This window comes from Trichechus manatus, unplaced genomic scaffold (assembly GCF_000243295.1).
Source record: "Trichechus manatus latirostris isolate Lorelei unplaced genomic scaffold, TriManLat1.0 scaffold00217, whole genome shotgun sequence".
NCBI classification, from domain to species: domain Eukaryota; kingdom Metazoa; phylum Chordata; class Mammalia; order Sirenia; family Trichechidae; genus Trichechus; species Trichechus manatus.
Genome location: NW_004444153.1, coordinates 559,696 through 573,071, shown reverse-complemented (window position 1 = coordinate 573,071; position 13,376 = coordinate 559,696). Strand labels below are relative to the sequence as shown.

Genomic DNA, 13,376 nt, shown 5'->3' with positions numbered 1-13,376 from the left:
ATGAAATTCCAGAAAAGTGAAGTAATCTATATTGAAAGAAAGCTAATTAGTAGTTGTCTGGGGACTGAGTGGGGAGACAGGAAGGTGTGGGAAGGAGGGATGAAAAAGGGGTACAAAGAAATATTGGGTGGTGAGGATGTGTTAATTATCTAGACTGTGGTAACAGTTTAACTAGGGAAAGACAGATAAATAGATAACTGCTGTTGAGTCAGTTCTAACCCATGGCACCTTTATGCACAACAGAAGGAAATACTGCCATTCTTCGAAATTGCCAGCATGTTTGAGTCCATCATTGCAGCTACTATGCAAATCCATCTCACTGAGGACCTCTCATACCCTCATTGGCCCTCTACTTCACCAAACATGATGTCCTCCTCCAGCAATTGATCCCTCCTGATAACATGTCCAAGGTCAGTGAGTCTGTTATGATCCATTAGGTTTTCATTGGCTAATTTTCCCTTTGTCTGGAAGCTCTGCTGAAACCTGTCCAACATGGGTCACAGCAACATGCAAGCCACCAGAGTACAACAAACTGACAGACAGGTGGTGACTATGGGTATATACACATTTCAAAATTGTACAGTTTCTGTATTAATTGTATCTTAGTGAAGCTGTTTAAAAAACATACCCACAAAAAGACCTGTACATGAATGCAAATAGCTGCTATATTCATATTAGCTCACAACTGGAAACCACCCACATATCCATCAGAAAATGAGTGTGCTATATCTATACAGTGGAATACAATTAGCAACCAAAGGGAATGAACTGCTGATATACAACACATAATGAAGACTCTCAAAAACTCTATACTAAACAAAGTTACATACAAGAGTACATACTGTATGGTTCCATTTATATAAAACTCTAAAATACATAAAGCTAACATATAGTGATAGAAAACAGTTCAGTGGTTGTTGCCTGGGGCCTCAGGGATGGGCAGGATGGGGGAAAAGGGGGTGGTTGTAGACTAAGTGCAAAGAGGCATGATGGAACTCTCTGGAGTAATAACAACTGGACACTTAACATAGGTACATGGAATATATGAAAAAGACTGGGCCATCAGGATTGGAGGAAGACTCATTAACAACCTGCGTTATGCAGATGACATAACCTTGCTTGCTGAAAGTGAAGAAGACTTGAAGCACTTACTGATGAAGATCAGAGACCACAGACTTCACTGTGGATTACACCTCAACATAAAGAAAACAAAAATTCTCACAACTGGACCAATAAGCAATATCATGATAAATGAAGAAAAGATTGAAGTTGTCAAGGATTTCATTTACTTGGATCCACAATCAATTCCCGTGGAAGCAGCAGTCAAGAAATCAAACAACACCTTACATTGGTCAAATCTGCTGCAAAAGATCTCTTTAAAGTGTTGAAAAGCAAAGACGTCACCTTGAAGACTAAGGTGCGCCTTACCCAAGCCATGGTGTCTCCAATCAGCTCCTATGCATGTGAATGCTGGACGATGAATAAGAAAGACTGAAGAAGAATTGACGCCTTTAAATTGTGGTGTTGGAGAAGAATATTGAATATACCATGGACTGCCAAAAGAACAAACAAATCTGTCTTGGAAGAAGTATGACCAGAGGTGCTCCTCAGAAGCAAGGATGGCAAGACTGCATCTCACATACTTTGGACATGTTGTCAGGAAGGATCAGTCCCTGGAGAAGGAGATCATGCTTGCTAAAGTAGAGGGTCAGCAAAAAAGAGGAAGACCCTCAATGAGATGGACTGACACAGTGGCAGCAACAATGGGCTTAAGCATAACAATGATTGTGAGGATGGTGCAGGACCGGGCAGTTTTTCATTCCATTGTACGTAGGGTCTCTATGAGTCAGAACCAACTTGAAGGTACCTAACGACAACATAGGTACATTTTATTGTATATCAATTAAACCTAAATAAAAAAATGTTCAATTTTTTTAAAAAACTGATTTTGGATTCATAAGGCAGAGGCCTGAATTCTATCTTCACTAACTTACTACATCTGCTTTCCTGAGCAGCTTACTTATCTTTTCAGCATCTGTAAATAGTGACATTACGAAGTCCACGTGATGAAAAGAGATAAAACATGTTAAAATAGATAAACTGTAAAGCAATAAGCAGATATTTTTATTAGCACTAAAAAATCCTTTTGCAGTCTAGTTTTTGCATGCTACTTTCTACTTCTGTTCTTACAGTAAGTTGTTTCTTCCCTGAACAATCCTTGAGTAACTGAAAAAAGATACAATGGCTTATAGATGTTTCTAATAAAGAAGAATTTTAAACCAAAGTTGGGCAATATGACACAAGAAAAAGAAAACAAGTTCTCAAAAACAAAATACTATAACTGAAAATTAATAATTTTGTTTTTAAAAGTAAAAATTCTAAAGTTCCTTCTATGGCTTAACTAGAAGATAAATACTTCGAGCAGGATTTCTGCACCACTTAATGCTACTGATTTAGTTCCCACATTCCAAAAGGGTCAGGAAACTATAAAGTGTTTGATATAAAAATGGCAGATGTAGATAAATGCTTTTATCACAGAAATAAAGAATACTATGATTTCTTTTTCAGGCATTCAAACAGCAGATTTGCAACCCATACTCCCACAAACCTGAAAGTCGTTACCATTTCTGACAAAGCCTTGGGCAGAGCACCATCATAAATTCTGGGATTCTGAGATTTCATCTGGCAATGACCCTTTGAATTCAGAGTTCCCTAAACCACAGGGACACATGGCAATAATACAGGATTTTGGACTGCTTTTTTTTAAAAAACAACTTCGGCTGTTATTTTGGCTAGCTTATTTTACCTCATTTTCATATATCTGAGAAATGTAAGTTAAATAGAGAGGCTGACTAAATTCAGAATAAATTTTTCACTAAAAAAAGTGAAAAGATAGTTACAACCTGCAGTAAGAAACAGACTAGACAATACCTTACTGTATAGTGTAAAAAAAAATTAAACTATTACTGAAATACTTACTTATAATGAAAATGCTGGAGAAATACCCTTGATTCACTAAAAGTGAAACTTGCTGAGTAAAAACATGTTTGTCTTTCCTGAATGTTAACATGCAGAGACCGCTAGTTGTCCCTTAAAATCCATCTTTCTCTTTTTAAACAATAACGAAATTTGTGGACACAGGATTTGGCTTAAGACCAGATTTCACAGATTTCCCTTGCAGCTAGGTGTAGCCATGTGAGTAAGTTCTGGAAAATGGAATGTGAGCAAAATTAAATGATGCAAATTAGGGAAAATGGCCTTAAAGAGAAGGCACATGTTATTTCAATTTGTTCCTGCAGCCTGGAAGGCAAATATAATAATGATAGCTAGAGCAGCTATCTTGGACCATAAGATAAAAACTATCTATTAAACACGGCAAAGCAACATGAATGAAGTATTCTGGGTCTCTAATATCATAAAAGCTATCATATTAACCAAGGACTGCCTACTTGGAATTTTACATTAGATAAAATAAACCTCTGTGCTATTCAAGTCACCAAATTTTTAGCCTAAACTGTTCTTAATCCAATATCGGAAGGGTGTAGAGTGAAGAAGAGAAATAGAATAGAAGCAGACTTTGCTATAATTCCAATAGAGACGGTGTAGCCTAATTCTAGTTTTTTGTTTTGTTTTATTAAAAGATTTTTACTGTGTTTAATTTTGCTTCAATCTTCACGGCTTCATTAGGTTTATTTTCAGAAATATAAAACTATAGTATGTTAGCCCTGTAATGAATTTAAGAAATCACTTAAAAAATTTTATAGATGAGAAAACAGAGGCATGAACAAGTTAAATGATTAACCCAAGGTTATTCTTATCAAAAACTATTAGATCTTTTTTTTCTGGCCCATGAACGGAATTTTTTTTTTCTGAAGAAACAGAGCAAGATTTAAAAGCAAAAAAGAAAGATAAAGACATTATTAATGAAGATGTGTTGCTGAAATGACAAAACATATTCTGCAAAATCAGTACAAATTATGAAAGGCAGAGGGAAAAGGGTGACACACAGCACATGAACGATCTTCCAAGTGGGTGACAGTACTTATAGTGAAGATGTAATGTGCTCCAAATGTGGGCAGCACAGTCTACTTTCAGCCAGAACAATTCACTGCCAGTTAAAAAGCACTGGTGCTGAGGCAAGAAGGGTCACATAGGGTCCTGCTGTACAGACAAAAGGAGGTAGTGTCCAGCTGCTCATTCAACATTTATTCCAATGAGATTTAAGTTTAAATAAATATATATATATCATCTATAATGAAAAGCCAGAGCACAAATGAGTGGTTCTTGAAATTCTGGGGTCACAACCTCAAAAGCAATCTCATGAAAGCTATGAACCCACTCCCCCCAAAAAATGTACAGAAGCATGAACACACAAAGTTATACATTTAAAATTGTTAATTGAATTGGAAATTGACATCTCTTTCACTCAGACAAAACATTAAAAAAAAACTAAGTCTTTTTGAATAGAAAAATTAGTGGTTACTTTCTCTAAAAAGAAAAAATTTGGTGCGAATGTAAATTTCAAAAAAATTCGTTTGACTTGAATATTCAAAAGATTATAATTTTGCAGTGATCTCCAACACAGAATGAGACACACAAAACTCACTGAATTGATGGCAACAAATCCCTAAAAACCTTGACTCTTAAGAGGTATGAACCTAATAGCAAATGGACTTAGAACTCATGGAGTTCACTTTGCTATGAGAGAGTAATCTATGTCAATGAACAACAGAATTCACTACAACTTTTTGAGTTGAGTCCATGTTCATTTCCTTTCTTCTAAGTTTATGAGGTCATTTTTGGCAACAATCAGATGTCTGTGTCATCAAGGAAAGGATTACAAACTCCCTTTTCAATTTTTAGGTCATCCAAGCACAATTAGCCTTAAAAATTGTTCTGCCATGTTTCCAACTGTTCTGCCATGTTTCCAAATCTACAAATATTTGCCAGCAGATAAATTCACAAGATACTGTCGCTCTTAAATTCAGTTTACTGGCGTACATCTTCCAGCACTAGAAGATTCCCAAGGCAGTCTGACCAAATGAATTTGTGATTTTTCAGCTGTATCAACAATGCTGATGGCAGCACCTTAAACTGAAAGTTTCACCTCATTCATATATCCAAAAATATCACTCAAGAAAGCCAAATCATGAATAAACTCCTCCTAGTCAAACTGTTCTGAGAATAATCTTTCATTTTCTTATAAATAAATGAATAAATACAGAGGTACCTATCAAAACTACAATGCAGTGCTTTAAGACATTCCTTCAGAGAATCAACACTTCTGTATTACTGAGAATCCTTTATTCTGCTTCAAATTGTTAAGAAAACCTGGTGAAAAGGTAGTGGTTCAAGGCCTTGGCTCTGATAAAGTTGACAGTTTCAGGGTGGTAAGCAAGACATCTTTCAGTTGCTCATACCAATACATATCAAGCAAATTGTAGAAAGACATGAGTCATGAGGACTTAAAGTTGTTTCTTCACAGAAGCAGCAAAACCAGAGGTAATGCCAAGCATGGCAAGTACTCAGTCTATGCCCAGTTTACCAAGCCTCCCCTTTAACCACATCAAAGATACTAAAAGCCTTTCAGGCTTCCAAAACGTACCTAGTAAATTTGGAATTTGTTATGCATCAATGTATACAAAACAGATGAAAACCAAAAACTGGCAGCACAAAACAATGGTAGTCATTACATACAAATGCTTGTTGAAGGGGAAATAGCATTACTCCCAATTTGACAATAATCTGCTTCAAAATATTAGAAGAAACAGTCAGTAGTACTATAGTATATAATATCGTCTCACTGAGTTGGGCCACAGGAAAGAATATTTGCTATAAACAACAAAATTTTAGCAGCCAGTTCAAACCTTCTTATTTAACCTACTTGAAATGATCATTTTAAGGACTTTAGCACGTTGAAACTCACATAAATTCACAGCCACTTAAAGAAAGTACATGTCTTCTAAATAGAAATAATTACTGAAGCCAGCCTCTCTATATTAGTCTCTATATGGTAAAATATATTTGAAAATAATAATTCCAATTTTGCTTCAAATATTTCTCTAATTCGTAATATCCTTTTAATCTTTCTGAATTGAGATTTTTCAAAAAATTATTTTAACTCAATTTAACTCCAACACAAATTGTCAACAACTATCTCTAAACTTAATGTGGTAAAGACTTCCCTCGCCTGTCTTCTACTATAGATCTCATATCTGATTAATAAACCACTGGCAAAAAACAAATTTAATACCTAATTAACCCATCAACTTAGATAAAATATACAGATAATAAGTATAAGACTTTTACTAAATACCCCACATGCCTTAGTCTGAATTGGTGCAGGAACTGAGCAGGATGAGCAGCAGATATCCTTGTGCGTAAAGCAAGCAAGCTCTGGAATACATGGCTGAAAGTGATTTCTTCCTATTTTAAAATTTCTAAGTCTTATGATATAAACACAATTTTTTTAATTTCCTAGTTACAATGTTTTACTACCCTTAAATTACTACATTATTTTATAATTTAAACAGACATTCTAAGGAAGAAGAAAATAAGTCAAAATTATTAAATATTTAAAGGTAAACACATATTTTCTATCTGAAAATCAGTATTTCCCTTAAACTTATTTCAATAGGCCTTGTCTCAATGACATAAAACTCTTAACCCCATTTTCTAAACTGCTCATTCATATAATTATCTCTATAATAGTTATAATACTTTTAAAGTCTTACAAACTAAATACATTTTCCAATAATTAGTTTTCACAATTCATTGATATAAAGCACTTGCTGACTTTAACTTTGAAGTGTTCTTCCAACTTAGAAACCAAGTACTTTTTAAACCTTATTTCTGGGGTATTATGGAAATCATATGCTAGTTACTTACATATTAAACATAATTCTTCAATAAACACTCTGGCATTTTACCACTTATAACATTATGGAAAGTTTTACTTACTGAAACATTTTTCAGGTTTTTCTCAAAGGAGAAATGACAAGACTCTTTAGAAAAATGAAACTTGTATGCATCAGCTGGTCCTGCTCCCGACACCAATGCTTTTCTCAGTTCATCAACATATTTCTCTTTTTCCATTGCAATGTCATCAGCTTCCTCGGAAATCTCTGATGCAGAAACTATGAGAATATTAATAAAAGTTTTGAAATGAATAATAAATTTCTAAACACGAAAAAATATTTGTTTACCTGTTGCTACTAATTTACTACTTACATAAAGTAAAATCAACCCCTATCCCACATATTTTAAAGTCAAATTATACCTTTTAACTGAACTAGCAATTTTTGCGATATGCATCAATTTAATTTCAAATCTCATCTGAAAAGGATTAGAATCCTGATATTTTTCTCTGTCCTCAAATGAAATAAAAGCAACATAAATTACTAGAGAAACTCTCATTTTGTGTACTTACTCCTAGGTCATAGCCAGATAAATTATTCCCTATATAATGATTAATAAGCACAGTATTTTACAGTATCTTTATTCTTTGCCTCAATTATAGAAGAGATTAAATAGTCTACAGTCTATTTCTCATTCACATGAGCAGAGTGAAGCTAAACTAAAAGTGTTCATGTTATCTCGTTATGTGCTGATGATAGAAAATGATAAAGGGACAAACAGATAAAGGGAGGCGAAAAGGAAGGAAAGGGAAGGGAATTCATATTTATGGAGCGCCTCCTCTACCACACACAGTATACTGTATACCTGGCTTCCAGCTCTCTTATCCAGGTGCATTTAAGCTGATGTTTTACCCATCCATCAAAATTTTTATTTCAATAATTATATTTTTCAATTTGAGATATTCTCTTCATTCCTTTTTCATAATATCCTGTTATTACTTTGTTGTTGCTGTTTTAGGTGTCGCATCACTTCTGACGCATAGCAACCCTATGTACGGCAGAACGAAACGCTGCCCAGTCCTATGTCACCCTCACAATTACAGTTATGCCTAAGCCCACTGTTACAACCATGGTGTCAATCCATCTTGCTGAGAGTCTTTCTCTTTTTTTGCTGACCCTCTTCTTTACCAAGCACGATATCCTTCTCTAGGGACTGGTCTCTCCTGATAACATGTCCAAAGTAAGTGAGAAGAAGTCTCACCAAACTTGCTTCTAAGGAGCATTCTGGCTGTACCTCTTCCAAGACAGACTTGTTCCTTCTTCTGGCAGTCCATGGCATGTTCAATATTCTTCGCCAACACCATAATTCAAAGGCATCAATTCTTCTTCTGTCTTCTTTATTCATGTCCAGTTTTCACATGCATATGACGTGACTGAAAACAGCATGGCTTGGGTCAAGGGTACCTTAGTCTTCAAAGGGACATCTTTGCTTTTGAACACTTTAAAGAAGTCTTCTGTAGCAAATTTGCCCAATGCAATATGTTGTTTGATTTCTTGACTGCTGCTTCCATGGATATTGATTGTGGATCCAAGTCAAACGAAATCCTTGACAACATCAATCTTTTCTCCGTTTATTGTGATGTTGGTTACTGGTCCAGCTGTGAGGATTTTTATTCTCTTTATGTTGAGGTTCTATCCATACTGAAGGCTGTAGTCTTTCATCTTCATCAGTAAGTGCTTCAAGTCCTCTTTACTTCCAGCAAGTAAGGCTGTGTCATCTGCATATCCTAAGTTGTTAATGAGTCTTCCTCCAATCCTGATGCCCCATTCTTCTTCATATAGTACCGCTGCTCAGATTATCTGCTCAGCATACGGATTGAATAAGTGTGCTAAAATGATACAACCCTGATGCACACCTTTCCTGATTTTAAATCACACAGTACCCTTTTGTTCTGATTGAACGACTGCCTCTTGGTCTATGTGCAGGTTCCTCATGAGCACAATTAAGTGTTCTGGAATTCCCATTCTTTGCAATGTTATCCATCATTTGTTATGATCCACACAGTCGAGTGCCTTTGCATAGTCAATAAAACACAGGTAAACATCTTTCTGGTATTCTCTGCTTTCAGCCAACATCCATCTGACGTCAGCAATGATGTCCCCGGTTCCACATTCTCTTCTGAAATTGGCTTGAACCTCTGGCAGTTCCCTGTCAATGAACTGTTGCAACCGTTCTTGAATAATCCTCAGCAAAATGTTACTTGTGTGTGATATTAATGATATTGTTCAACAACTTCAGCATTCTGTTGGATCACCTTTCTTTGGAATGGGCACAAATATGGATCTCTTCCAGTTGCCTGGCCAGGTAGCTTGTCTTCCAAATTTCTTGACAAAGACAAGTGAGCACTTCCAGTGCTGCATCCGTTTGCTGAAACATTTCAGTTGGGTATTCCATCAATTCCTGGAGACTTGTTTTTTGCCATTCCCTTTAGTGCAGCTTGGACTTCTTCCTTCAGTACCATCGGTTCTTCATCATATGCTACCACCTGAAATGGTTGACTGTTGACCAACTCTCTTCAGTACAGTGATTCTGCATATTCCTTCCATCTTCTTTGATGCTTCCTGCGTCATTTAATATTTCATTTAATATTTCATTTAATATTGTAGAATCCTTCAATATTGCAACTTGAGGCTTGAAGTTTTCCATTCTTTCAGCTTGAGAAATGCTGAGTGTGTTCTGCCCTTTTGGTTCTCTAACTCCAGGTCTCTGCACATTTCCCACAGGTCTGTCAGTCTGTCACACTGTGGTGGCTTGCATGTTGCTGTCATACTGGAAGCTATGCCACCATATTTCAAATACCAGCAGGGTCACCCATGGTGGCTAGGCTTCAGCGGAACTTCCAGACTAAGATAGACTACGAAGAAGGACTGGTGGTCTACTAGTGAAAAAACTGGCCAGTGAAATGTTCTTACCTTACTCTTCCTTTAAATATTTGAAGTTTTTAAACATATTTAAGATCTCTTTCAGATTGGCCTTATGAGCAGTTCCTGGGTATTAATTCTGTTTCTTCTGTCTGCTGACACATTCTCGTTCTACTGTTCCTTTTTTCTTTCATACTTTGTGATGCTTAAACATAGCTCATCTCTAGCCAGCATATCAAGTAGGTCGTAGAGGTTGCCTTAAAGAAAGGTTGCTGGTTTACTTTTCATGGTGTTGCTACAGGTTTCACTAGTTCTAGACAAGTCTGGAAAATTAATTTCTTAACTTGCTTTTTATACCTGAGGCAAAGAATTCAAATTCAAACCTCCACCCATACATAACACAGGCTTAGGATTCTGATTTTTGTCAGGACTTCATCCACTCATAGTCCTTGCGACTGGTTTGATTCTGTTACATCCCTAGGCCAACCAAGAGAGTAGTTGTTTAATAGATGATTTCAACAGGATAGCACTTCCGGGCTCCTTTCTTTATATCTGGAGCTCAGCTCTAATTCCCTAAGAGGCCTGCAGCCTCAACATTCTACCTCACTGAAGAATTACAATCATAGTCGTTTAGACATATATCTAGTTCAGATAACTCATGAATCGACAGTTAAGCTTTAGCTTCCATTAACTGCTTTGGTTTTCAAATACTTCTTCGTATGTGACACATGGGGATTTCCCTTTCTTACATTTAAGAGAGGCTATGCATCTGTTTATAGACTTTTAAAATTACAAGATTTAATCTAAAATTTGTTTGGATTGTGTATGTGGGGTTGGGTGGTTTCCTGTGTCAACTCAGGCTGCTACAGGATAGAAGGCCCATATGGTTCTATAATTATATAATTACAGGTTAGATTTATATATCTTATTTTCATAATTCTGAAAAAGAGATATTATTTTAATATTACGAATGAGAAAATTGAGGTTGAGAGATCAAGTAATGATCTAGGGTTGTGAAATACGAAAGTGGTGAAGCTGGGATTCATACCCATGTCCCTCTGGGTATTTCGTTTTTAGGTGAGGCAGAGGCATGGTACATTGTATAAACTATTTCTTTCCATATTTTGAAGAACACATTAGTATGGAATATTACAGAATACAAGAAAATACTGATTAAAGAATCCCTAAATATAAAACATACATTTTCCCAACTCTGGTCTGTGTGTTATCAAGTGTTTGGAAGTCCCATGACAGAAAGAGAGTCTTCGAATGTATCCATATAATCTTCATGAACAATCATTGGTAATAAGTTCTGATAATGAAACGAGTCTCAATATAGCATTTTAACACACGTAAGAATAAAAATACTGCATATTCTTATATGATTTTACAGCTTCTAAAGCACATTCACACACTTTCTCTTTCTGCAAGCAGATGCATATTTAAAATGAATACAATCAAATCTATTGACCTTTCAAATACCTTAATAGTTCTGAAAAAATAAAAATAAGGAGACAAATGCTTCCTATCTAATGAATAATTTCACGTTTTGTAAGTGAATTATTTTGAAGAATTACCTAGGAAGAGCAATTACTTCCCTGAGAAAAAGGAAATGAATCCATAGAAGCCATTTAATACAGCCACATAAAAACCAAAAAAGAAATATTTAAAAATAGAAGAAAAGATGTATTGATAAAATATCCTAGTCAAAACAATTCTAAATCTCATTAAAATGAAAATATACTTATCTGAAAATACTTAATAAAATGTACTCATTCAACTCATTCAAAAAATGTTGAATGACTTCCAGCAACATGGTGATCTAGGCAGAAGCACCACGCTGTCCCTCCACAGCAAAGATCCGAAAAACTAAGCCAAACAGAGAAAACAGCAATCCTAAAACCCTAAATATCAAATGACGAGATAAAGAACTCAGCCAAGCACCAAATGGAATAAGAAACTGACAAGAGAACAGACAGCGAGGAGATATATATGGAGAGGTCCCCTATCAGCTAACACAGCAAGGATCCGCCATCTTGGACTCCTATCAGATACCAGCAAATAGGCGGTACAAGAAAGCAGCCTCATGGAGCTTCCAGCACAAGACAGAAAAATTGTTAACTGGCGATATGCGATTTCCCACCCCTCCACCCCTCTTCACCCCTACTAGGCCTCCTCTGCTTCCTGCGACCACTGTCTCTTGACCGGGAAGCACCAGCTGCTTGGATTCCACCCGCCCGCACTAGCTGACTCCCTGAGTGCCATTTGTTGGCTGCTGGTGTTATTTTTTCGCTTCTTTTGATTTCTTGCTTACCTCTCACCACCTCCCCCTCGTTTCGCTCAAATACCTGACTCCGTGTGACATCTTTGCTTCTTCCTGAGGTTGCTGTGGAGCTCCGTTCGAGTGTGGAACTGCTTCCTGGTCCATGCTGCCACACTGGTGGGATCCCGGGGCTTTTTTTGTTAGTTTCTTTTGAATTGTTTGTTTGTCTTCTTTTTCTTCTCTCAAGTTGGGAGCCTATTCTGGCCAGGCGGTGTTGCGCGGCTTCAAACCTACCCCCTCGGCTTGCTCAGATGCACAGAGGGATCCCAGAGGGCATTTCTTTTTTCGTGGGTTTTTTATGTTTTGGGGGTAGGGGTTTGTTCTCTTTTTTTAATTTCTTTTGTTTTCTTTTTCAGCTTTTTCCCTTTTTGTCTTTCTTCAATACTCAGTTTCTCATCTCTCTATACTTTCCTTCTCTTCCTATCCACTGATTACCTGGTGCTGAATACCTCTACGCCTCATAGCAAGGCTGTACTTCAACACCTGGGAACACCTTTCCCAGACCTCATAGCTGCACCGGTGGAATCCCTGAGACATTTCCTGTTCTTTTTCTAATTTTTATTTATAAATTCTTTTCTCTTTTTTTTCTTCTTCCCCTTTTTGTTTTTCTCCATTTCATAGTCTCTCATCTCTCCACTCCAATGGCAAGTTCCCCTAGCACTCTTTTTTATTTGTTTGTATGTTTTTGGCTCCTGTTCCTCTCTCTACTCTCCAACACCCATCTTAGCTCCAAACATCACAATCTCTCCCCTCCATCCTGCCTACCTGCAGCGTTCACTTAACATCACACCACCAAGCAGCACAGCCACGGCCTACCAGAACCTACCCTGCACTGATGACCAACCTGCCCTGGTGGCTGTAGTAATGCCACAAACAACCCATCCCAGCAACTCCTCTTCAGCTATACCTGCCCTGCTACACCATATCTGAGCGACTGACCCTGCCAATTGGAGAAGGAGGCAAAAAGTATCGTGCCCACAGACGAGCAAACAACAAAGAACACACAGCCCACATGCTGAGACGTAGCCAAATTAAAAAAAAAAAAAAGACAAAAAAACAAATCTACAATTAATAAACGAGAAAAGTAACTACTGAATGCCCCAAAGACAGCACACAATATCAAAAAATTTACAAAAACAGGACAGGATGGTTCCAGTAGGCATCCAATACAAAACACCAGATGACTTTCCAGTAGAAGAAAAGGCACAAAAACTACCTGATAGGGAATTCAAATCTCTAATACTCAGAATTATCCAAGAGTTGAAGCAAAAAGC

General features: G+C 36.8%; 1 protein-coding gene across 5 annotated transcripts in view; it reads right to left on the bottom strand.

The window, feature by feature from the left end:
• The window catches only part of XRCC4 (X-ray repair cross complementing 4), a 329,420-nt gene that overhangs the window by 269,422 nt on the left and 46,622 nt on the right, over positions 1-13,376 (bottom strand). For all 5 annotated transcript variants that reach the window (XM_023742782.1, XM_023742783.1, XM_023742780.1 and 2 more), the window contains one exon: positions 6,961-7,136. In XM_023742782.1, coding sequence (XP_023598550.1) covers positions 6,961-7,095 — 135 coding nt within the window. In that variant the 5' untranslated portion in view covers positions 7,096-7,136. The remainder of the gene's footprint in view (positions 1-6,960; positions 7,137-13,376) is intronic.